The 27,181-nt window shown below is 35.2% G+C and overlaps 1 protein-coding gene across 1 annotated transcript in view; it reads right to left on the reverse strand.

Annotated features, from left to right (window-relative positions):
- The window catches only part of EPHA6 (EPH receptor A6), an 868,715-nt gene extending 855,994 nt beyond the window's left edge, over positions 1 to 12,721 (reverse strand). The window contains exon 1 of the mRNA XM_057546076.1: positions 12,343 to 12,721. Coding sequence (XP_057402059.1) covers positions 12,343 to 12,721 — 379 coding nt within the window. The remainder of the gene's footprint in view (positions 1 to 12,342) is intronic.
- Positions 12,722 to 27,181: the final 14,460 nt, after the last annotated feature.

A 27,181-nucleotide genomic window follows, 5' to 3' on the forward strand; every position in this document is an offset into this window, starting at 1 on the left:
TAAGATATCAAACCTCAAAAAATATCCTCAATCTAGTAAAGCCTGACAACAACTCAGATTCTCACAGCCAAGGCAAATCATCTGCTGGAGGAGAAAATACTTTAAAGACTTATGATACATACTCTAGCACAGAATTAAAATAATTTTTATGACATAGCAATACACAACCATATTCTAGGTATTGTGTAATGATTAAAGGTGAAGAAATATTAATCCAATCATAATATACCTTTATAAAGATATTTATTTTCATAAGTTAGAAATAACGCCTGCACTAGGGTATTGAAATAATGATCAGGGCAACAACAACAAACCTAGATGCACACAAAGAGATGAGTAATTCATTAGGCTTTTTAGCAGATCTGTAATTTTTCAATTAATTATTTAAAGTCCAGTTTGTCAAAAGATCTGCAATTATTTCAATTATTATTTTAAATATATCTCTATGTTGAAGGACAGAAGAGAACCATAAAATGTTGGATTTGAAAATAAGAATATTATCGTAATTTAGAAACTAAATTGACAGTTCAGTGCTTTTTGACATTATAAATGTACAAATCTAAATGTCAACAGCTAATCATGGATAATCTGCCATTGATTTTTCTCTGTCTAAAAATACCAAGTTCTGGCAGCAATTTCTATCTCTATGTTCTTCTACAGGCACATTTCTCAAATATAAAATACAGGATCTATCAAAGAGTAATTTATCTAATTTCTCAACATAAATGTTAAAGAATACTAGCAATTTCAAAGTTATGAAACACCTCTAAAAACCAATATTTAATAGAGGTAGGGAAGAGAGAATCACAATAAAACAAGAATGGTAAGAGATGGCAAGAAACTAGAGAAACATTTTTAATCTTTAAACTGCATATAGTGTAAATCATACAGGTTTTACAATTTTACCATCATCTAAATATAAAATAATCAGTAGAGAAAACCACACACAATCCATTAAAATCAAGATTTTGTGTTGTTACAGTTTTTGTGCTGTTTCTTTTTAAAAGCAGCCACCATCATCAAACACACTGTTTCTTAAAGAATATGATAAAACTTTTAATGAAAAAGCCAAGTGGTGTCATCTACTTAAAAACTCTATGTTCTATATATGGAATCTATAAAAAAAAAATGGTTATGAAGAACTTAGGGTCAGGACAGGAATAAAGACGGAGACGCTGAGAATGGACTTGAGGACATGGGGAGGGGGAAGGGTAAGCTGGGACGAAGTGAGAGAGTAGCATTACATACATACACTACCAAATGTAAAATTGATAGCTAGTGGGAAGCAGCCGCATAGCACAGGGAGATCAGCTGGGTGCTTTGTGACCACCTAGAGGGGTGGGATAGGGAGGGTGGGAGGCAGACGCAAGAGGGAGGAGATATGGGGATATATGTATAGCTGATTCACTTTGTTATAAAGCAGAAACTAACACCCCACTGTAAAGCAATTATACTCCAATAAAGATGTTAAAAAAAAAAACAACTATGTTCAATCTAAGATATTATTCACTTGGATTTTATTTTTACCTATACACAGAGTAAGTTTTAATGTTCAAGTACAGAATAACTAATTCAAGGTAGCTTAAAAATTGAAGTTCCAGAGGAGTCATTTAATTCTCTTATTGCTTATATATATTTATGATGATGAATCCTGATAAATGTGAGATTCATTTTCATTTCCCATATGTAACTCAAGATTCTTTTTTGGACTTCCCTGGTGGCGCAGTGGTTAAGAATCTGCCTGCCAAGGCAGGGGACATGGGTTTGAGCCCTGGTCAGGGAAGATCCCACATGCCACGGAGCAGCTAAGCCCATGCGCCACAACTACTGAACCTGCAGGCCACAACTACTGAAGCCCGCGCGCGTGGAGCCGGTGCTCCACAAGCGCAGCAAGAGAAGCCACCGCAGTGAGAAGCCCGCGCACCGCAACAAAGAGTAGCCCCCGCTTGCCGCAACTAGAGAAAGCCCGCGCATAGCAACGAAGACCCAACGCAGCCAAAAATTAATTAATTAATTAATTAATTTTTAAAAAAAGAGATTCTTTTTTGTTTATAATTTTTAAAATTATTTCCCTTTATCTTTGCTATATTGCTAGTATTTAACTGTTAAGTATATCTCTTCAACTTTACAACGTTGTACTTAATGTCAGGGGGCAGATCCTATTTCATTTCTAGCAGGCACACAAAGTCAGTGCCAATATAGGGTCATGGTCAATATACTGAATGAATATTTATTCTCAGTGTCTCCATATATTAATTCATAGATCAGTGAAAATGGTACTTTTACCTTTTCATCTCTGTAAACAATAGTTCATAGATTTGAACTTACCTATGGAACAGCTAAATCCATATTGCTTTGTCAATTATTCAATGACATATAAATAGTCTCATTAGTTAAATCTTAAGCTCTCACAAGTCCAGGACAAAGTGACCCATCTTTACGTTTCCTGTTCCCAGCACAGTGAAAAAACATAGTAGGTATCAATATATTTCATTTAAAAATTAGATGAATGTATACTTAATTTTGAACTAATTTGAGAATTCTAGGAAAATATATACAAATAAACCATATAGATTAAGAACTGAAGTGTTTATAAGTAATAAAAATAAAAATGAACAAACAAAAACCCAAAGATAACTATATCTATATTACAATGGAAAAGTATTTCAGAACTTTATAACAGAAACAGGATAACAATTTCATCTGATTTTAAGGCTTCATAAATTCAGGGGAAATTTTCATTTAGCTTTAACAAGTACTTAAAACTCTAGAATACTAAACTTTAAAATAAATTCTTAAATTTTACTTTCGCTTTATTAGGTAATAGAGCTCTTGAAAAATCTAAAAAAACAGTGCATATGTATACATGGGTTTTTGGTCATAAACTAGTGAATATCATAAAGGTTCTTACACATGGAATTTTAAATAAACAAACTACCTGCTATTTTAATAACTGGGGTGAACTCTAGTTTTCTAAACTATAAAATGAAGTTATTATACTATAATACTTTAAGACAGTAAGTTATTATAATATAGGTACAATTTTTGCGCTAATATAGTATCATAAAAATAAAATTGGAGCATGTTATTTTTCACTTATTTTAAAACATGCTAAGCAATATGCTATACCAACAATATGCACTTCTGAAATTCTGTTTCTTTTTCAGATAAAAGTTAGGATCTCTTTCTGACTGCTCCCTCATTAAATTAAGCATGTAAAACAGCCAAGGAAACAGGGTAGTTTCCTCATTAAATGTTCTAGTGTTACGAAATTGTTGTGGCTACTGCAGTCTTGGGGTTTTTTGTTGTTGTTGATCAGGCATTATAATTGTTAACAAGTGGACTAATGCATAGATTTTATTTAATTTTAGAAACTGACAACAGTCTTATGATTTTGTGCAATGCTGTTAGTTTGCTCAGCTCTTTCCTGTCACACATAATGGCAACTACTAATTATTTTCACTTGCATTCACAGTTGAAATGTTGTCTAAGTATACTTTAATCCAGAAGGAGAATGAAAGGAAATTTTCAGGATTTTTTTTTTAAAGAGATTTAGCTAACGTTCTCTGTCATCAGGACATTTCCATACTTGCAGAAATAAGGCTCTAATCCACGATATTGTTATATATATATATAACAAGAGAGACTTCTTAACCAATTAGGTTCATTTTAAAAATAGTGCCATAATTCAGTTTTTTTCTATCCCTATTTTTCTTTCATTTTGCATGTTTCTAGCTACTTAGCCACTGTATTATATTTTAAAATAAACTTCAGTTGTCTTAGATATCAATTTTTAGAATAACATTCATTAGCCACTACATAGTTTAATTTTCTAATTAAATGTTTAATTTTAATTATTTTTAGCAATATTAAAGTATCATAGCAATATAAGGAACAAATTTCTTCCTTTAAAAGTAAAAATTAAGGTGATATTGAGATATATTTCAACTCATATTTGGAGGCAATCATTTCAATTAGTTTTAGATAATTCTTATTTGGAATCCATATTAATGTAATACCTTTTTATTTCCTAGTCATCATAGGTAGGAAATTTTTCATATATTGATTTTTTTTAAATCATGTGTAAGTACTCTTCCTTATTCTAGACATTATACTCTATGTACTATACAAGAATGTGTTTCTCTTTGCAAGGCTCATGTACCACCAATAGGAATATTATAATAATAATCTGAAAGAACACATAATTATTCTACTGTTATGTTATTAGTAAGTTAACATAAGTAAATAAATTACGTACATAAATATCCCATATATCCACAGATACCTAACATTATAAGAATAATACATAACTAATTCTACCTCCTGAACATTCAGTTTCTAAGGAGATGTTATATCTCCTATGATCAAAAAGTTAAGTACAACTTTACAACTGAAGTTATAAAATGAAATAGAAGGAAGAGGGGTGATTTTTCATTTATATCCAGCAAGTTCAGATCATCAAACAGGCCAACAGCTAGAGGACACAGCAGTATCCTGGGAAAGTAGCTGAATCTATTTTTCAGTACATGGACTGAAAATACACACTTTCATCCCAGTTCTCACTCCAAAGCTTAATTAAAAGGTATGCTTGCTGCTATCTGAAACTGGAAACTAGCTTCTTCACCATTAACCATAGTTTTTAATAATAAACCCACCTTAAATAAATACACCATAAAAAGCTTGTCTAACATCCTTCAAACAAAATCTCCCTCTACCTGTCAGTCCATTGAAAGCCATTACAGATGTGAAATATTTATATTTTCTATGCATGGTTGTGTTTTTAAATGCATATTTATGTTTACTTTTCATGTAATTAAATAGAATATATGCCCACATAAAACTAATATTAGAAGATCCTTGTGAAGCAATTTTACAAATAAACCACATGAAAGTGTTAGTAGTATTACTTTAGCCCCTTCCTTCTCTCCCTCATGATCTCATTTACTGTAAAATTCTTCATCTCATAAAAATCATCAAGTAATTAGAGTAAATATCAATTACTCAAGGATATGTAACATCAACAGAGAAGACTGATTTTCTAAGGAACAGAGATTGTATGATAATCACTGTTGTAGACTTAGAACCTAGCATAATGCCTGACACAGGGAGATTTTTAATATGTGACTGTTGAGTGACTTATTTTCTTAACTTTGAGATAAACTGTAATGAAATAATAGAAATTACTTTCAAATAAATGGTACATAAATATATTATGAGAATTGAGCAACAGTACTTCTTACATGTTACCATATAACAAATGTGTTTTTAAAGTTTTTCTAATTAATTTTGGATCTAATTTTAAGAAAACAGAAAATTTTCCTGCCAGACTTGGAAAGAGGCTGGAAACCCTTCACTGGATCATATATTCTAGGAGGGAAAGTTCTCCTTGAATTCTTATATATGGTAAGTACACTGCCTATCAAATAGTAGGCCTCTGATAAATATCTGTTTGAAGAACGAATGTTTTCACTCAGTTCTAGAATATTTATCATTGAAAAACAAAATTGTATATCCCATAAGAAGTCAATGTTTCCTGAAAGGAAATCACTATAAAATATCAATAGTATTCTCCAGAACATTCTAAGCACTAAAGTAAAATATAAGATTTACTATGTTTGAATATGTATATTTAAGAATATTTAGAAATGTTTAAATGAAGCATTTCCAGAGTATGAATTTTCTAAATATATACAAAGTATATACGACTAAGTTAGGAATTTTTATGCTTCTATTTAATGATTACATTCATATATTATTATTATAATGCAACTCACTGTAATGAATAATAACTGGTCAGGGAAATTTTTTAAATTATATGCAATTTACTGTTGTTTAGTGGAGAGCCTAATAGTTTCTTCCCTCATCTTAAGATCTCATTTTTTGGATCTCTTATAGGCTTTCTGAACGTGTATTTGTTTCTCTTCATTGAAAGAAAATACAGAGATAAAAGAAGACTAATAGAAAATATGTGAAACACGCTTATTTGATATCTAGTATCATTTACATTTTTGTTTTCAGTAACAGTAATCTGATCATAACAAAGATGAACAAAATTTGTGCATAAGCCAAACTTCCAAATATTGCTCTATATTTTAATAGACTCTGTTGGATTACCATATTGCTTTGTGAAGATGTCTCCACCCATGTGTGCCATTATCCACTCTGACAAAAAACAACTATATATGGAAAGTTATCATGTCAAAAATGCATTAAAAAATTTCATTTGTTGATCCAATATGAGTGTACAATGTTATGTACAATGGTTTGACAATGGTTTGAAATAGTAAAACTGTTAAGATTATATTTTAAATCATAGTTTGAGCTGAATAGAGTGGAAAGTGGGCCTCACCCCACCCTTCCTATCCTCTGTCAATTATCAATTATTATAAGCAAGGTCATTTTTACGGGGAGTAATGGAAAATTTTTTCAGCCCTTTGGAAAAAAAAGTGATATAAATGTTGAATATCTACATTTATTTTTCTGTAATGATAAGATGATCCCATAATCCTAACTCCAAAATGTATCTCAAATCCATCTTCTTCTCCCCATCTCACTACCACCACTCTAGCCAGGCCACCATATCCCACCCCCCATGTAACTGCAACAGACTCCTAATTCTATTCTTGCCATCTTCCAATCATCGCTTTGCTCACTAGCCATAATGCTCTTAAAATGAAAAATGGTTAACATCTCTCAATAGCTTCCCATTTTACCTAGGATAATATTAAAACCCAGTTCCTTTCCATGGCTTGTTTTCTTCTCTGTGGTATCTGGTTCCGCACTATCTTTCAAACCTTACTTTGTGCTAAATCTCTTCCTTGCTCAGTAAGGTCCAGTCACACTGGACTTATTTCTTCAAACGTGTCAAGCTCATTTCCGTTCAAGGTCACTGACCAGGCAATTCCCTTTACCTAGAATGCACTTCTTCCCATTCTGTACAATTAGCTCTTTCTCATCCTTGAGAATGTGACTTACATGTCACCTCCTAGATAGGCCTTTCCAACCATCACATTTAAAATAGCAGGTCCCTCCTTTTATTTGCTCAGTGCCTGTATTCTTTCCTGCACAGCATATAGTTTCATTTACTTAAATATTTTTTTGTCAGTCTCCCTTACTAGAAAATAAATTCCATGAGGGCATTTATAAAGTCTGCCTTACTTATTCTTTTTCTCTTCATCATCTAAATATTAAACTCGAAAACACAGTACTCAATAAAATAAGGCAAAAGTAGAGGTAATATAATTTCCATTTTTTAAAGAACTAATGTCAGTCTAATGAAATTGAAAGTTGATCAGAACACTATAGATGTAGTATATTAAATTATGTTGCACAATTTTTATATGTATGATATAATATATACAATTTTTATTTAAAAATAACACTGTGGATGTATAAACAATTTAATCCTTCTGTACAAATTTAGTTTGATTACATGATTGGCAAAGTACACTGAACAAAGTCAATCCGTTTTCATTACTTAACTGTATGTACTGATCTCCACCATATTTATACTCCCAAGAAATGTTGAGTGAAGAACACAATGAAGAAACTTCTATTACTTTTGGGGTTAGGTTGACTATGTAAACTGTAAAATAAGATCTGTTCTCTCGCCATTTAAGACAAATGAAATATATAGTCAGAAGTACTCATGTGTGTGAAAAGAGAAGAATGAAAGAGAAAGATTGAGATATGGTGCTTGTCATAGGGAAAGAGGATTGGTAGAAGGAAATACAAGAAATCTATGATGCCTTTTGCACTTAAGTTATTTATACCAGCAGTGATCAGTGAAGAAGGGAATTTCAACTCTAGTATTTTTCCCAATATTTAATTTTGTAACATAAAAGTCATACAAATTCCTTATTAGAAAAGTTGAAAATATTAAAAATATAAAAAGATGTTATTTAACCACTAATTTTAGATTATATATTTTCCCCTTGGGAAAATCTCAATTAAAACTGCTTTATTGGGTTTCCCTGGTGGCGCAGTGGTTGAGAATCTGCCTGCAAATGCAGGGGACACGGGTTCGAGCCCTGGTCTGGGAAGATCCCACATGCCACGGAGCAACTGGGCCCGTGAGCCACAATTACTGAGCCTGCGCGTCTGGAGCCTGTGCTCCGCAACAAGAGAGGCCGCCATAGCGAGAGGCCCGCGCACCGCGATGAAGAGTGGACCCCGCTTGCCACAACTAGAGAAAGCCCTCACACAGAAACGAAGACCAACACAGCCATAAATAAATAAATAAATATTTTTTAAAAAAAACAACAACAAAAAAACCCCCTGCTTTAATCATGTTATTCCTAGTTTGAAGAAGAGACCCTTAAAGAACACTGTATAATTTTTGTGTAAGAAAAAATTTTTAGATATAGTGTTATCCCAAACCCAGAGCAAAAAAACATTTAGATGATCAATGCATATCAATGACATTTTATATTTCTATTTTAAACACTAATCATAATGACTAATTACACAATGGCTTATTTCAATTTGTAAATGTATAATAAAATTACATTCTAGGTTGTTTTTATACTTATGGTAAATAAGAAAACATGTGATTACAATCTGCACCTTTACAACTATAAATAATTTATCCCTGAAAATAAATTTTATATAAATGAAAGGTCTTTTAGAAATGTTCTTTATAAATCATTCAGTTTTCCTTATTTAACACAACGTTAAATATTTTCAGTAAAGTTCACTCTTGACCTTTCCGAAAATATTTCAATTCCTCCCCTTCAATAAATATTAGAACAACAGTCTTATAGTTTGTGAACAATACTTATGTAAGTTCAACTAATTTGGGGCTATGAATTTTATTAAGCAGATATTTTTCTGCTCAGCTATGTTCACCTGTATTTACACACAACTTAGTGTATTTTACACTCAATTCATTCAAATTAATAAATTCAGTGAAACTAATGACTCAGACTACTGTTTTCCTTGTTTATTTCATTTGTCACTGAATTTCCTGGGTGGAGGAGAAAGATCAATTCACACAATCTTGGTAGTAAAATGAGCTCAGTAGACTCTCATATTCAAACCATATTTTGATTTAATATATTATTTGAGTATTGATTATTTTTGGAAACATGAGTCACACCCTGAGAGATGTATCAACTCTTAGGCTAAAGCAGAGTAATCTCTGAATTAATGGATCCCTGGTGGCTACTAACCACTGTTATTGATACACCTGGTTACTTACATATGAAACAAGATTGTATTTTATATTCTCCTAAGTATCCTACTAGTATGGAAATAAAAGTTTACATATATTAAGAGGGTAAAATCTGTTATTTTTACATAAAAATTACCCACACGAAATAAATGGTCTTAAATAGAGGGAAAACTAATGGAATAAGAGAAATCTGAGTACAAATCACGCTTTCACTTACTTAATCAGATGAAGTGATCTAGGAAGCAACTCTACTTTCTGATGGATTCAAGGAGGTTTGGGTAACAGGAAGAGAGAGTCAAACTGATTTATTTTGTCTTTATAGCGCAGAGCTTCACAGCAGTTAAAAAAACAAGAGAAGAGATGCTTCCTGTACTCAAGTTACTCTTAGCACCATCTCAAGCACCAGGTTAAAAATGAGGTAGTTCACTTTTTTGATCGTTTTACTATGCCTATGTATGGAAAACTAGGAAATGGGAAGAGGGTGATTCCTTCATTCAACCATGAAAGATTTTATATGATTTGGTAAAAATAGATAAATAACATTAAAAAGTTTACTTTGTGAATATCCTTAATGAGAAGGCAAATTAAATAAAAATGAAATTTTACCCTCCATAACAAATTTTAAAGATAAAACATGAATTCCATTAGCTCTTATGATGAAAAGTTACTAGGAAAATGAATATGATATCCTTAAAATTAACTATTCATCATATTACTGATGTTTATTACTATGTGTATAAAAAATCTGATTTATATTTTACATTAATATTTCTATATTGTATACATACTATAATAATTCTGTAATACCTCATGTTTTCAATGTTTACAAATTGGTAAGATATGTTGATTCATGTCATCTATTTATGAAGCTACAAATAAGAAAATATCCCCCAAGTGTTCATAAAAATAACATTTTGAAGTTTCACATTTTATTAACTATTAGCGTGATGATTTCAGTATTCAAAAATTATCTCAAAGTATTATAAGGCATAATTTCTAATCACTATGACTTTAGGCTGTAAAAAGCGTTTTAAAAGGAATCATTTGTGTCTGATGAAAATAATCTGAGCATATTTTCTCTATAATCTTCTGTTGAAGAACTTCTCTAAATTTTACCCAACTTAGCCTTTAGGCACTGTATTAGCCAAGTGTAATGCATAGCCTGTGTTTTTAGCATGTTAGTACAAGTTCAAATTAAGAGTTTTAGGAGACTACCTTTAGTTATCTTATTTAATTGTTGGGTAAACTGAGTAATACTAACACTGTTAAGCTAACTTATAAAAACACACATAAATTACATATAATTGGTAAATATTTTAGGTAAAATGTCTTTTAAAAGTATGAGAAAGTCATTAAAATAGATAAGTAAAAATTACTGCAAGAGGTTAACAAACAACTCCTCTATGTCCTTAAATTTAATATGACTATCTGAAAGGTCATATTTTAACATTTGACACATTTTGGTAGAATGGCACTTTAGTCATGTGAAGAGTCTAACATGTGTTTTATTTATGTTGGTATCCTCAGGGCCTTGGATGGTTACCAGCACTTAATGAAAAAATATGTTGATTTAGGGAAATGATTGCAAGGAAATAACTGTTAAAATATCTCTAGTAAACCTGACTTCAAAGTATACATCTCTTTAGTAGCCCTAGACACATTTGGTACAACATAAATGTCTGATCTTCCAATTATTAAAAATTTCCTCTCTCCTATCAATAAAAAGGTCAAATAATTACATGTTATTTTTAACAATCTTCTATTTTCAGAGGTAGATTAAGTAACAACCCCTTTGATATTTAATGTCAATATTCCTTGAAAACAAATAAGGGATGTGTGTGAAGGTATACACCGCCATAGGAGAGTCTGGCACTATAGGTGGTTCTCATATGATACATCCTCACAGGCATGATGGTTGTGTAGGATTTTCAAACTGACATATGCATTTGTGATTGCAATTTGGCAGGTCAAAAAAAAAAAAAAGAGAAAATTAGAAAAACATGTCAAAAGTACCAGTTGTATAAATGAGAACAATTGAATATTGATTCTGAATAATTCTAACAAATTGGTCATACATGTTGATAACAAAAAAGGCTGTGGTGTTTTGCCTTCTCTCTCAACCTTCTCACCCTCGCAAAAACAGTGCACACTTTCATGTCATCTGACCTCCATTTATATATCTGCAAATTATTTCGAAGCCTTATATGTTGAATGGTAACTATAACTGAAGTTTTATATTTGAAGTATTTGTAAAAGTGTGACATAACAGGTAACATTGGTAGTCATCACAGTGCCAGTGAGAGCATCAAGCCAGGTACATGCTGGAAAACTTTTACGGTTGTTCATCTCTTAGTCTAGGAGGATTTAGATTATGCAGGTGATATTTTTTATAGATCCTTAAATATTCATAGCAGAAATCCGATGAGATATGTCTCATAAAGATTGTTGGATAGAAGGCAAAATGTTCAAAAATTCTCAGTGCTTTCCATTCAGTAAACCTCACTTTCACTTTTCACACACTATTCATCTTCACTTCACCACTTTACCTGACTTTATAAATAGGATATTCACAACTTGTTAATTCACACCTAATACTTATCCCCCGGCCCCTTCGGGCATCTGGGCTAGAAATAATTCGGAATAATTTCCAACAAGTCTACGTTCGGTCTGGATGGGGTAAAGGGGTTGCAGCTGGGCGAGGGCGGCTTAGTTTACCGAAGGCAAAAGGCTGGTATTTGGCCAGAGGCTACAGCGAGAGAGATCTGCTTTCTTGAAGGCATGTGGGAGATACCTACACGTTACCGTGCTGTGAGCGACCGCAGAGAGCCAGAAGTCTCCATTAAGCCTGTGCCACGGAGCCTGACCTGCAGCGCAGACCGCGCAGCGGGGAGCGGTCCCGTGGCCGCCAGGGCTGGGACCCAACTGCTGCGGATGCTCACGCATCCGTTTAAAGACATTTGGAAGCAGAAGGGACTGGAGTTCGTGAGGTCGCGGGCCCCGGCCGATGTGGACAGGGCGCTCTGCGGAGGGGACATCCTCTACCCCCTCGTGTAGAGAGCCCGGAGAAGCCTACCCCGGGACGAAGTTACCTGCAGGAGGCGACCAATGCACCGGTCCCCACAGCACCTGCCTCCTCCTGCCCCCTCTCGCTTCTCCGCCCCGTCCCTTACCTTGGTTGTTGGAGACGTGACTGCAGTCGCCCGGCCAAGCTGTCAGCAGAGGCAAGAAGAAACCAAATTGCAAAAGAAATTCCCGGACTTCGCTGCCCCCCATGGCTCTCCCCGGCTCTCTTCTTCCCCTTAAAGAGAAGTGGCAGCAGCGCAGCCAGGTGTTCCGCGTAGGGTTCGGGTCCCGGTCCACGTCTTCTTCCTCCTCCTCTTCCTCCTCCACCCGGCCCACAGGGGGTGTCCCGGGGCGCCCCCTGCGCGAGGCCCCGGGGGCAGGGCACGAAGGTCCAGGCTGCCCAGGGGCAGGCGCAGCTGCTTCGGAGGAGGACGCTGCCTGAGGCGCCAGGGAGCTCCTGGCGGCTGTAGGCGAGCGGAATTGCATCCACCACCGTGTCCCGCTCGCGCGAGGACTATTCCCTTGGGCCCGGGAGAGCGTGCGCGCAGGAGCTAGCTCGGGCTGTAGTTTGGGGGAGGGGAACGAAGGGGCGGGGGAGGGCGCCTCACGGCCGGAAGCGGGGGAGGGACGAGGACCAGGTGCGGTGGGCAGCTCCTGCAGCTCTGACGGCCCGAGCGCCTCTCCGGACTGAAGTGGACACTTGCAGAGCCAAAAGCAGGGAGGGCACAGCAGCTGTGAAGCGGGCGGGCGCCGCGGGAACTTTCCTCCGGCCGGTGCGGCGCGAGCCGAACGACTGAAGGGGCTCCGCGGGGCCACGAGCTGTCCGAGCGAGCTACCGAGCTGCGCCCTCAGCCCCTCGCCTAGGTGGCGACGGCAGCGACCCGCAGAGCAGACACTTCCAGCTCGGCCGCGTCTGCGCCGCGCTTTGGCCTCGACAACCGCTTCCCGGGCATCTCTGAGGCCGCACTTAGTCCCCCAAGCACTTTGCTCCCCATTTCGCGGCAGCAGCGTCCAGCGTTTTAGGGCTCGTCAGCTCCCAACACGGCTACCCCCGACTTCTCTACATTTCTGCCGCCAGAGGGGGGCGAGTGCTGTGGGCAAGGGCGCCGGGTCCGGGATGAGCTTGGCGGAGGCGGACCAGTCTGACCACTCCTCAGCGCGGGTCGCCCAAACTTGCCCAGTAGGGCGAGAGCCTCAGCTTTGCGGCCGCCTCCGCTTGCTAGTCCTAGGAGAGCGAAGGAAGAGAGCAAGCAGCAGAGGAGAGTCACATCAGGCTGGAAAGGGACGGGTGCCTGGCACCAGGGCTCGCTGAGGTCTTCTCGTCGCCGTGCGGCCGTGACATCGCAGTGGAGGTCACGAGCATTGTGGCAGCCGTGGGCGCTGGGATTCCGGGGGCCCGGAGCGCCTGCAGCGTGGCGGCGTCGGACCTCGCGTCCAGAGAACCCACGGGCTGAGCGGTGCGTGGCCACATCCACAGCAGCGCCGAGTGCCTGCGAGCGAACAGCTCTCTCCGCGCACCCTCAAGCCGCCCCCTCGCGGCGCCCACTCCCTCCCAGCGCTCGGGTCGGTGGGAAGCGGCGGCGGCCCGCTGCCTGGTGGGACTACGCGGCCCTCGCCCCGCAAGGTTGGGAGTGGGGGGCGGGCAACAGAGGTGCTAACAGGGTGGGGTCTCAGCGCGCTTGGCCCTCACGCTCTCGCCCCGCGGCCTAGGCGGGCCTAGAGGGCAGGGCCCGAGCTGCGAGCGCAGCTGAACTCCGCCAAGCCCCGCGCTCTGCCCTCCTGACAGCCGCCGCTCGGATGCTGTCAGTTCGGCGCTAGAGGGGGTTAGTCGACAACAAAAATGCCTCCGCTGCTCGCAGGTGGAAGAGGCTCATCACGCGGAAGGAGGAATGTGCTCAAGCTATACTTAACGCGTTTGTGAAGGGCGCGCCAAGGAACCCGTGTCACTAGCGTGGGGGTTCTGTAATACATTTTCGCTGTTATTAGTATCATCGTTTTCTTTCTTGAAAAGATTTAGGGTATTACAGTCGAGTGAGTGAGGTCGAAAAGCCCACCTCAAAACTCATCAGAGTGTTTTGAAGAAAAATTTATGGCAATGGAGAAAAGTGAACCGAGAAGAGAAAACAGCGATATTGTAAAGAGTAGAGGATATTTTCCTTCCATAGGGCAGAGGGAGGGAAATGGCACAGTGGCGAGATTTGGGAAAGGAGTAAATGAAGGAGCAAAGGGTCAGCGTTCGACGCTTACAGAATTCTGGAGGAGAAAGCAGCCTTCCATTCGACGCGTTTCAGCGCTGCTATGTTTGTGTCACATACAGTAGAAGTGGTTTCAGTTATTGCATTATAGTCAGTTGGAGGCAAAGAGAAGGAGAGCAAAAGATGCCCCACGTCTAAGTCAGCTGCAAGAAGAGAAATGTGAAATGCCAGTGATTTTGAGACTGACGAAGGTTTCCGATTGGTGACTGTACTTCCACTTTCATTAGGAATTCAAACACTGCCTCCCTTTAAACGTGTCCACGCTAATTTAAATGTATGCAAATCACTTCTGAAAAGATAACCAAGTATGGAGATAACCAAGTAAAGGAGTAAAATTTGATTTTGCTACTGATATTATCACTCTTACTGATATTGACTGGTCAGTATTTGCAATATGCATTTGCAAAGTCAGTTTACAATTTATAAACTGTAAAATTAAAAGACTACGTTATAATATAAATCATTATGCTTAAATAAGAGTTCTTAAAAGCGTTTGATGATTCAATATACTAATGTTTTGATTCGAAATAATCTTATTTACTGTCAAAGAATATCTTTTCATGACCTTTTTATAATTAAATTTGAATTCCTTATGTTTAAATGTTTAAATTCACTTACAGTGGATAGTTTTATAGATGTCATTAACAACTCACTAAGAAAAAAATTTTGGCCAAAGAAGACACTCCTTATAAATGCCAAAAATATGCTATATTCTGTTAAACTGAAGGAATGTATAATACTATTTATTAACTTAGAAATGTAAACTATGTTAATCTATTTCTAAACTTCTAGTTTTTAAATTAACTAGACTTGCAAGAATTTTTAAATGGAATACCACTAAAAAGAAGTTGTTTCCCCCAAAAACCCTAGAGTAAAAATATTTTACTATCAGAATTTTAACTTAAATTCTGATATTTTGCTTGAGTATTGCATCTTAGAGACTATATTGTAAAGAGAACACCAAGGAGATTCTTTTAAAATTGGGCTAGAAGGAAATGGCTCTAATGAATGGAAGGAAGGAAGGAAAGAAGGAAGGATAGAGGGAAAAGGGAAAGAGTAAAAAAAGAAAACCTAAGATTTATTTCTAGGATTCACACTTATTTCCAAATCATGATACAATATTTCCAATTATGGTACAATTTCCAAATTAAGGTACAATGTCACGGTACAAATAAACTGGTATTTACTTCAGAGTAACAATAAGTGCTGAGTAACCTAGATTTGTATCCTCACCCCTACCTGAAAATTCACCTACAGTTCACAATTTTTGTTTGTTTAAATAAATCATTGTCAGGCATGACATAATATATTACTTACCTGGTCAGATAATTGAAAGTCATAATCTGATTTTGGTTTTTAAGAAAATAAATAATTACAAGATTTTTCTAAATATTAAAATAAAACACACTTCATGTTTTAGACACTGTTTTTTGCATGTGTAGAATAAAACGGCCTTTTAAAAACTCATCTTAAAGAAGATGAATTGAAATGTAATTTTCTTGATCTTTGACTAAAGTGAGATTCCATGGGTTTGACATGATTATCAATTTCAAAACAAGATTGTAAATAGAATTACCATAACCATCTGACCATTTGTGTTATACATTTTATATTTATATATACACATACATACATAATGTGTATATGCATATTCATTCTAAAATATTTGTTGAGCTCTTTTTAGTGCTCAGTTCTCGTCACTCAGAAGAGTTAATGGTGATATGAGTAAAAATAATTTGTTTTCAAAAAGTAACTTTTTATTTAAAATATAGTCATGGTTATCTTATGTGAGCTAGAAGCAACTTCACTTAACAGAAATGTACTTCCTTTTTGATTTCTAGCAGTGTTGATATATTTGCTGACATGTGACAGTTTCAAAATTATAAGCCATTCAATGAACCAGATGTAATATTCATGTAGATTTATCTGCACTTGTCTGTTTGAATCATACCTATATTCAGAAAAGCATTCATGTCTAATTTTTCAGTACTATATTTTTCAGAATTCTTCTGTATTCTCTAAGACCATTGTTCTTCATGATATATGTGGTCTGGATTCAGGTAAGAATGATTAAATTTTTATTAAATAAAGAATATATGACACTAAAAACTAGTCTAAGCTTTCATTTATAGCAGAAATAATAGTATTCACAAATACTATTTGCTTTTTAAATGATGAGAGACTTAACCTGCAATTAATTCCTTTGAGAAAAAAGAGGAAGGATTATAATGTTTAATACTGAGCATATTTCAAGGCTTGAGAAAGTCCTAAGTATTTTATTTTGGTAAAAGAGTAAATTAATCCACTTAAATCTATAATTTGTGTTCTCTAAGGTCAAGATAGAAGCAACATGAGTAAAAAGAATATTGATCCACAAGTATGCCTAAACATTAGGTCTAAAATATTCATTTTTACTTAGAATAGGTATCATTAAGTCTTTTTTGTTAATATAAAATTTAGAGACATGCTGTAAACAGTATTATTGTTGTCATTTCATCACCTTTAAATATAAATTAATTAAATGATTGTATGTTTTAGCATGCATACAGCTAAAGTAAAAAAAAAAAATCCACAAATTCAAATATATATAGTTAATTTGAGGCCCTTTGCTTTAAGAGAATAAAGCACATACACTATTTACTCTGGAAATTTTTCTTTGATATTAGAAGGTAGTTAATATTTTTCTGGAAGAAGATATTCAAAACAGTGCTGGATACTGTATTGTTAGCATGTCACATCTTAAAAACCTCACAGAAAAAAAGCAACATGAGGCTTCATAAGACATGAAGACATGGTTTATTCTGCTGTCATATTGCATTTTCTTCTTATATTGTATGGTATTTTATAGTAAAAGGAAAAATATATATATTACATATATCATGTACATATCTTATATATGTAATACGCATTGTGTTTGTAATTTTAATTCAGTGAAAGCATACTCTCTAGTACTTTTCTAATTCAGTAACAATTTACTAAGCAAGATTTTCCTGTGCATTTGTGCTGAGCATTATGGGGAAGGTACAACAATTATTTGGATTTAGTTCCTAACAATCAGAAGTTTATATTGTATTAAAGGGCACAGACATATGAATTATTCCAATACAAACATTGTATGTTATCCCATAATGGAGTTCCAAATTATTGCAGTTATGTAAGAGGAGAGGAATCACACCCTCACCCTCTAAGGCATGAATCTCTACAGTTACTATTTTGGCTTGAGTTAAACTTACTCCTGGTATGAATTGATTCTGAAAGCTAGTGCATGAACTTTTATTATAACTTTTATTATATCAAGTATAATAAAGTACTAAAGGTTATGCAAAATGGCCAGATAATTCTATTAGATTCAAGTAACTTACAATTTTTAAATGAAATATACTTAATAGTCTGTGTGACATCAGGTAGCCACAAAAAATTATTTTAACTAAATTATGTAGAGAATTTTTAATAATATATTTAAATTTATTTTATTTTTACTGGTGATATACTATCATTTATCTTTCATGCCCCAGAATGACCAGCTGTGTCAAAACAACTTTTTTGATTGAATTAGAATAAATACCATTAAATATCATATTCTAAATACCAAACAAGGAACAACTAATGAAAGAAGTAAAACTATCTTTAAAATAATCCTTTATATATTGAAATCTGCATGATTATTTCCATCATAATGAATAAGATAATATCACAGGACTGTTGCTATTAATTTCTCTTCAAGTATTCAAATTAGCCTATCAAAATAAACTTAGTATTTATTTAGTGCGCTATAGTGCACTATATCTTAGTGTACTAAGACACTTTTTGCCCTGCTTCGGGAAAAGGCAAAGCTAGGTTTTGCAATAAAAATACTTCGGTATGTCAAATAGTTAAATTTATAAATAATATTATCCATATTAATAACCATTCTCACTTAAACATTTTAATTATGTTTGTATGAATAACGCAAAACATTATTTTACTACAATCAAATTGGAGATGGATTAAAAGTGTCAGATAAAGAGAAGTGATTCCTTAATTATCTCTTAAGCTGGATTTTGTGGGTAAGTTTCTTTTTATAAAACTGTTTTCTATAATATTTCAGTTTAGTTTGAAATCAGCTACCACGTTTGCATTTTTGACGTTCTCTTGTTTTGTTTTGTTTTTTGGTGTATATTAAACAATTAAAAAATAAAAGAACAGGTCTTGACTGACATATCATTATATTTCCAAGTGAGCTTTAACAACCCAAAAAACTTAATATACCTAATATTTACCTTTTAATTCAGGGGTTCTATATCATTTTTAATCATAGTGTGTTTCTTTACCATGGCTGTTAACATGTTTACATGGAAGATAAACATTTCTTAATATATCCTTATAGTTATCTGGTAATTGCAAATTCTATATAACTCACTTATACCAATCCTTTGACAATGCGCATATGGTTCTTCCTATCCTTGCCTAACTTTGATACACATTCCAATCTCCCCAAGGACCTCCAAAAATCTAAAGAGCAGAGAATGTTTCTTTTAAATCTCTACAAAAAGTATGTGCTAAATAATTTGTGTTTAAATACTATTTATCTTTTAGGTCAAATTTACCATCTTTATTAACTTTTTTCGTAAAGAATAATCTAATACTTACATTTTTCAACTGTAAAAAAGTATGTAGTTGCCCTTTTTCTCTTTGTTAAATATTATTAAATACTTGAGTCATTTTAACTTTATAAAGTGTTATATAAGAATAATAATTATTACATACATGTTGTGCCTATTGTGAGTTGTTGGGGAAATGGTCTTTCACTCCTTAGAGAACTTAACCCCACTACAGAGTCCACGTGAGACTTCTCTAGTATTTCAGTGTTAAATTCCATTCATCGTTCATAGTATTGGAAGTATACTGAAGCTCATAGTATTTGGAATTCGATTGTAATATATTTTCTATTTTTACAGGTAAAACTAAAATTTTCTAAATTAGTGGGAAAAAAGCAAACAAATGCTAGCTTGACTTAGATTAGTTTTAATATATAGTCAAAGACTTTTCTTGATTTACTTGCTCCTGATTCATTTTGCATCATGGTTTGAAATATATAAGAAATGGGAAGAATATTCAAGCTTGTTTTTGAGTATTTTTATCCAATGGAAAAAAATAGGGAGTTCCTTGCTTATGGAGAATATGTACAATTTTAAAATAAATATGAAGTGTATATGTTATTTATCTATAACAAAGCTATATGTTAATACTGCCTTATAGAACTTATTGCAATACTAAAAATGTTGTATATATTTCCTGTTCAATACAGTCACCACTAGCCACATTCACATGTAGCTTTTGAGTGTTTGTGACGTGTGACTGGGGAACTGAATTTTTTTGTTAATTTTATTAAATTTAAAATTAATTAGCCATGTGTGGCTTCGTCTAGTGCATGTGTGTGTGTGCATGTGTATTATAGTTTTATTTCCAGTACTTCCACTTCCGTGTTGATAATGGGGGAAAATAAGAAAGGGATTTGAAAACCATGTAAACACACAGTACAACCTTCCACAAGAAGAGCTCATTTTTACTCTAGGAATTCTGTTACACACAGTCATGTTTATCATCAACAAAAATGAAGCTCACTTTGAATAATAACTTTACTACTGCATGTGTTTACACAGTCTTCAAATCTAGCCTGATATGATGTGCCTTTTGCATATTGCACTGAGTTAGTCAGAAGACATTAAAAGGAGTCACGCTGATAGAAACTTTATTAAAAATCATTTCAATTCTGAGTAGAATTACTTGCCTAACATGCCTAATCATGGATGCTAAACTTTTTTAAATGGTTCAGGAGCTGCCATCACCCTGCTATGCCCACTATGTCTGTTGCACCGTCCTGGGTTCTACAAAACTACAGCGACCTCAAAGACTCAATAACAGCAGTAGAGGTTCCAAAACTAACATCCCTACCCAGAGATTTGTCAAAGAAACAGCAAGATTTTTCCATTTAGATGCTAGTATTTATCTTTGTTTTATGTTTTGTTTTGTTTTGTTTGTGACTTTTAAAGTTACATGTAAAAATATTGTCAGGATCTCATTTTTATTTTAGTAGATTTTTTTTAAATGTGAGGTTTCACAGGAAAGCTGGTGAATGTTTACCACTGTTTTATTAATATTGTCCTAAAATTTGTCTCTTGATGATATCCTTTATAACTTTAATTTGGCATAAGCACCAAAGTAAAAAACAAAAAGAAAATCCAATAAAAATGTCATCATCTCTTAAAGAAATCTTAAAATATAATAAAATAAAAAGTATTAATTTTTATATTTCTTAGCAAAAAGTTATATAGTATTTATTGTACTGTGTGCCAGACACTGTTCCAAGTATAAATATTCATTTTAGATTATAATTTCAAATACTAATCACAAATAGGAATTCAATTACTCCTCAAAGCAACACTCTGAAGTAGTTGCTGTTATTATCATTATTTTATAGATTAGAAAGCTGAAACACAGACCTGGCCCATAGTCACCCAGCCAGTAAGTGGTAAAGCAGGGATGTGAACCCAAGCAGTCTGACTCCAAAAGCTGTATCTTTCATTGTTATGCTGCCTCTCCTGTATCTCTGAATGTTCACTCAAATATACAGAAGCATATGCATATGTAGTTTGCATACATCTGTGTACCTATGAAAAATTTATCTAATTCTATGAAATTAAGCTTAGGTCATGGAATCTTTTCAGTGAGTCTTCTTCCCAGCTGTGACTAAGTTCCCAAATGACCTCATTCTTCATTCTCAAGGCCCAACATTTACACATTTGTTACTCTTGCCTGTCACCTACAAATTGGCACTTGCCTTTGGCACTTGCCATCTACCTCTATAAGGATTAAATTATGAGCCGCTGCAGCTGCTGACCTTCAACACTCCCTGAAAGGAGTTCAGGGTGGAGATCAGGAATGAGACACTCTGTGCTCTGGGAAAAATTTGCAGAACAGGCCTTCAGATAGTTAGATATTTTCAGGAGAAAATTTTATGAGCCTAATTCTTGCATCTCTTCTTATCTAAAAGAGCACTAAAATTCTTCATGGTGATGTCTGCTCTTCCTAACAGTAACCTTCATGAGACTAGCAGCAACCTTCTGCCAAAAATATGTGCTTGATTGCATGTATTCCCCCTTCACCAAAATCACATATATACTCCCTATATATACTTCACCAAAATCACATATATACTCCCTACCTCTTGGTAGCAGATTCTCAGAGCTATCTGAAATGTTGTCTCCTGGGCTATAATCCTCATTTTGCCCCCAAAAAACTTAACTCACAACTGTCACGTTGTACATTTTTTTTTTCAGTTGACATGCCAAATACTTTTTCTCTTTTTTCTTAAAATCATCCTCTTAAATGACACCTGTCTCCCAATGCTACTAGCTCACATTTATTCAACAATTATGTTAGGCATTGCATGCAGAGTATCTTTTCAGGGCACTGAGTATTAGAGTGATGAACAAAACAGACAAAAATGTGCTTACATAGAACTTACACTCTAGTGTTCATATGTTTAAAATGCTTATCATGTGTCTCACTCTGTTCTAAGTGCGTTATACATGCTAAGTCATCTAATATTCACAGCCCTATGAGGTAGGTACTCTTATTGTACCCATTTTACAAGTGATGAAGCCAAAACATATAGAATACATACTAATAAGAGGCAGAAGCAGTGATACTTACATTTTAAAGAGTGTTCTGTCTGCTCTTTGTAATGCAGGTAAGAATATAAGCACAGAGAAGAAACAGGAGGCTTGGGCAATAATTCTGGAGTGAGATAATAGTGGTTTGTCCTAGGGTGCTGACAGGAAGGGAGAAGTGAATGGATTTTCCATATATTTTGAAGGTGGAATGGATAGGACTTCCTACTGATTTGTATGGTGGTTCACGCTATCTTGTTAGCAATAAGAAATGGCTCTAGTGCCTAATTATATATATAACAAATTTACGTTTAAAAAAAAAGCCTATTCAAACCATAAACTGAGCTATTGAAGAAGACTTTGAAGCTATGTTTCTACATTTTGAACTATATATTTTCAGAAGGGAAAGTCATTTCGTGCATTCTTAAGTGGTACCTAGATTCTGCCCCTATTCTTCTTCTAGAAAATAGTAATAGTAACGTATCAATATTTGTTCATCTACTATAATGTACCATCTATTGATGTACTAATGCAAAATTTTAATAATAGGAGAAATTATATGCCAGGGCTCAGGGATAAATAGAAACTCTCTGTATTTTTTGTACAATTTTTCTGTTAACCTAAAACTGCTCTAAAAAATAAAGTCTGTTTTTAAAAAATAGCATTGTTATTTGTCTCTGGGAAATATTTTTTCTATTATTTATATTGTCTCATTTTTATTTGTTTTATATCCCTGGTATATTATTATATAGAACTGGACCTCCTGGTTTGATTTTCCCAAGTCAATTAATCATTTTACTATTTGGTCAAATTTTAGCAGTCAGGCTACTTAGACTCCAATCCATCCTCTTATCAGAATAATTAACTCTTTACTCTGAGAGAAACAAAACCCATTTTAAGAACCCTTATCCACACCAGAAATTCAATTCTATTTCTTTAGAGGTAGGCCCTTGAAATTGTCCTGGGTCATATATTGCTGTCCTTGGTCATTCTGTGGGCATAGTATAAAGTCTGTCTCTGGACCCCACAGGAAGTATACCTCTCATTTCTGGTCCACACTTCTATGGATGCTTTATACTATGTGTAACAAATATTAAAATTGATGTTTTGACACTGACCTGATACCAAGATACAGCAAAGCCAGATTATTACGTGCATTTACAAAGGAACTCTAAAAGAATCCACTCCATGTCCCCTTGACCCAGCTGTTAGAAAAAGGATTAGGGCTTAAAGGAGAAGGATTTTGAAGAAACTTCTGTGAAAAAATCTGTTGCCTTACTGAAAAAATAAAATGGTGGTACAAGTTGAGGAAGATCCATCAGACCACTTAAAGCTCAAAATGTATTTGCTGCATATGGAAGACATAGGAGGCTGATGCATGATTCACTCTTGACATACCTTTTTTTTTTTTTTTTTTTTTTACTGCCTGTACCTTAGTGGCATAAAACAAACATTTTATTATACTCAGGACTCGGGGGGGGCAGGAATTCAGACAGGGCACAGCATGGAACAGGACTCATCTCTGTTTCACAATGTCTGAGGCCTCAGCTCGGAAGAGTCAATGGCTGTGGATGACTCAAGGCTTCCAAACATGTCAGGTAGTTGATGCTGGCTGGTACCTCAGCTGGGACCATCAATTAGGACTTCTACACTTGATACCCCTCCATGTGGTCTAGGCTTCTTCAGAGAACAACGGCCCTACATCTCAAAGGGAGGTATATGAATATCACATTGTAAGAAGAACATGTGTGCTGGAAGGTCTTGTGGCCACTTTAGAAAGCCTAACTAATCTGTAAAATTAAGACAGAGATGCTGCAATGGGAGCAGCCGGAACCTCAATTTGTTGGGCAAAGAATGAGTGGGACATATAAGAATGAATATTCCATCAGGTCATTTTGAATTCAGTTTCACAGGGACAGTAAAATACTGAGGAACTCCAGTAGTAAAAACAGGAACTATGTCATCAGGAAAATGCAAATTAAAACAACAATGAGATACTACCACACACCTATCAGAATGGCCAAAATCCAGAATACCAATGACACCAAATACTGGTAAGGATGTGGAGCAACAGGTATTCTCATTCATTGCTGGTGGGAATGCAAAATGGTACACTTTGGAAGACAGTTTGGTGGTTTCTTACAAAACTAAGCATACTCTTACCATACAAGTCAGTGGTCCTTGGTATTTACTCAAAGGAGTTGAGTCTTTATCCACACAAAACCCCACACACTGATGTTTGTAGCCGCTTTACTCATAATTGTCAAAACTGAGAAACAACCAAGATTTCCTGAAGTAGATGAATGGATAAACTGTCGTACGTCCAGACAATGGAGTATTATTCAGCGCTAAAAAGAAATAAGCTGTTAAGTCATGAAAAAACATGGATAAACTTTAAATGCATATTACTAAGTGAAAGCAGCCAATCTGAAAAGGCTATGTACTGTATGATTCCAACTACATGACATGCTGGAAAGGGCGAAACTATGGAGGCAATAAAAAGGTCAGTGGTTGCCAGGGATTGGGGGTGGGGAGGGGTGAATAGATGGGACACAGAGGATTTTTCGGGCGGTGAAAATACTCTATATGATATTACAGTGATGGATACATGCCATTATACACTTATCAAAACCCATAGAACATACAACATCAAGAGTGAACCATAGTGTAAACTATGGACTTTGGAGAATAATGATTCTCAATGTAAGTCCATCAGGTGTAACAAATGTACCACTTTGGTGAGGGACATTGATAGTGGGGGAAGCTATGTGTGTTTGGGGGCAGGGGGTATATGGGAAATCTCTGTACCTCAATTTTGTTGTGAACCTAAAACTGCTCTTAAAAAATAAACTTAAAACAAACAAACAAAAAAAACAGGAGATAAACACTAGGTTTGTAGAGAATGTGGAATGTCATAAGGGTCCAACTGGAATAGAAATGCACCTTCTCAGTTCAAAGGAATGAAAATATCAGTCACAGACAAAAATATCTGAAAATTTTCCAATAGCAGCTCATGAGAAAGAAAAAGAAAGTCAGTGTTAAACCCCTGCCAGAACCAGAAACAGAGAAGCCAACCAATTCAAGTAAAATTTCTTCCTATTCTTTTATAACTCTTCTCTCCCCTGGTGGACCAAACCACAGCTAGAGTAGAAAGCCTTGCATATGAAGAGAGTAGAGATCAACTATATCACTGAACATGAAAGTAGGTAGACTTCTTCAGGACTAACATAGAAGTAGAGTTGAAGGGGGAGAGAAATGTTTTAAGAAACCATACTCTTGAGTTAGTGTTTAATTAGTATTTTGATAGATATTCTGTATTCTAAATAGAGTCTATGATTATGAGGTTAAGTGACTATCCATTGCCTAAAACAGAATACGGTACTCATAGGATATGTCCAAATTTATATCCAAGGCTGGGGAGGATTTCCTTCCACTGGAAAAAAATGTTAAGGGACAGGAGGAAATCAAAACAGGTTTTCAGTTAGGTGACATTCTATGAGTCATATGTTTAACACACCAGTTACATGTGGCTTACTTTGATCAGGTCTATTATTCTTCCAGAAATCCACCCATACTTCTGTCCAGTTAATGGCCTGCTAATAGTACTTCTATGAAATTACACACTTTTATTCCTTACTACTAGTAAGGACAGAAAACATGCATCCTCAGATGAACCTAAATCCCAAAGAAATACCCAGTGTCAGATTAGTAGAGAATATTGAATACAAGTCTTGCCAACCAATTTTGTTTCAAATTGTAGTAACTTTTTCAGAAGTGAGATTTCTGCTCTCATTTTGCTAATTTTCTGTTGAAATCCTTGACTCATACACAATCTCCTTCCAGATTAGGTAACTCCTTGTAGGACAATAGTAACTAATTCTAGGTGATAACTGATTCACATGTATTCAAGGCATCGCTTTGTACCAGAGTTGATTTAGGAAATATGAAATGGACCTACCTAGATAAGTCCCTGATACTGCAACTGATGTTATATAATCCATACACTGTTGTTCAGAGATACAGGTACATAGGTGTGATATTATCCTGTTGAAGAACTGGAACAATATTCCTTAAGTGGTAACTTGACAACAGCAGAAGCATTAGAAGACTATCCAAAGCAATTTAAAAGTTATTGTTTCTGAGGATTCACACAACTGGTTTGGAAAATGAAATTTCCTAATGGCTAAAGTGAGTCATTTGGCATTTGTGGGAATGTTTTGAATTTTAGTAGAAAAACATTCTGTTAATATTATACCAATAAAAGAATAAGATAAAATATTAACTAAATAGTCCTATAAGTTCATAGTTATTGCAATACTAAGTTGAATTTTAAGGGTAGATAAATTTGTTGCTAATTAGTAAGAGGGAAAATATTAGCATGAAAAAGTAAGAATATTTGTAGGTGTATGAAATGGCAAGAATGCTGACAATACTTCTAAAGGACAATTCTAATAGGCTTGCTTATCAAAAAACATTTTCTTGTAGAGAAATTTGCAGTTCTTAGTAATGACTGATAAGACCCTTGAACCCAAATAATGGGAAGCATAAGATATTGTGATTTTTCCCTCAATGTTTGGAAGATAAACACATTAATTTGGACAGCAGATCTTCAAGATAACTAGGCAAAGGCAGTATTGATGTGACTGAATGTATTATTGCTTGCTGGGAGCTGTGTAAAATATGATGGAGTTTTTCTTAAAATACTGGTGTAACAAAAGCTCTCTGGGAAATACAACACAATTACACTTCATGTTATTTCCAGCTTTATACCAGAGAAAGCAGATAAACTTAGCAGAATATGATAAATAAAAACCTTATGTGCATAAAGGGATGTTCATCTATCTATTTTTAATATATGCATGTATGGAATATATGTTTAATATATCTTTTTTCAATGACAGTTTTAGGTCCACTAATAATCATATTGACAATCTTGTTGCAATTGAAAATAAGTAGTCAATAGTGAAAATGCAAAATTAAGAAAAATACAATGACAATGAAAAAGCTATGATTAATTGATTTCTGTTTCATTTCTGTTA

This window comes from Balaenoptera acutorostrata, chromosome 4 (genome assembly GCF_949987535.1).
Source record: "Balaenoptera acutorostrata chromosome 4, mBalAcu1.1, whole genome shotgun sequence".
Lineage (NCBI taxonomy): Eukaryota > Metazoa > Chordata > Mammalia > Artiodactyla > Balaenopteridae > Balaenoptera > Balaenoptera acutorostrata.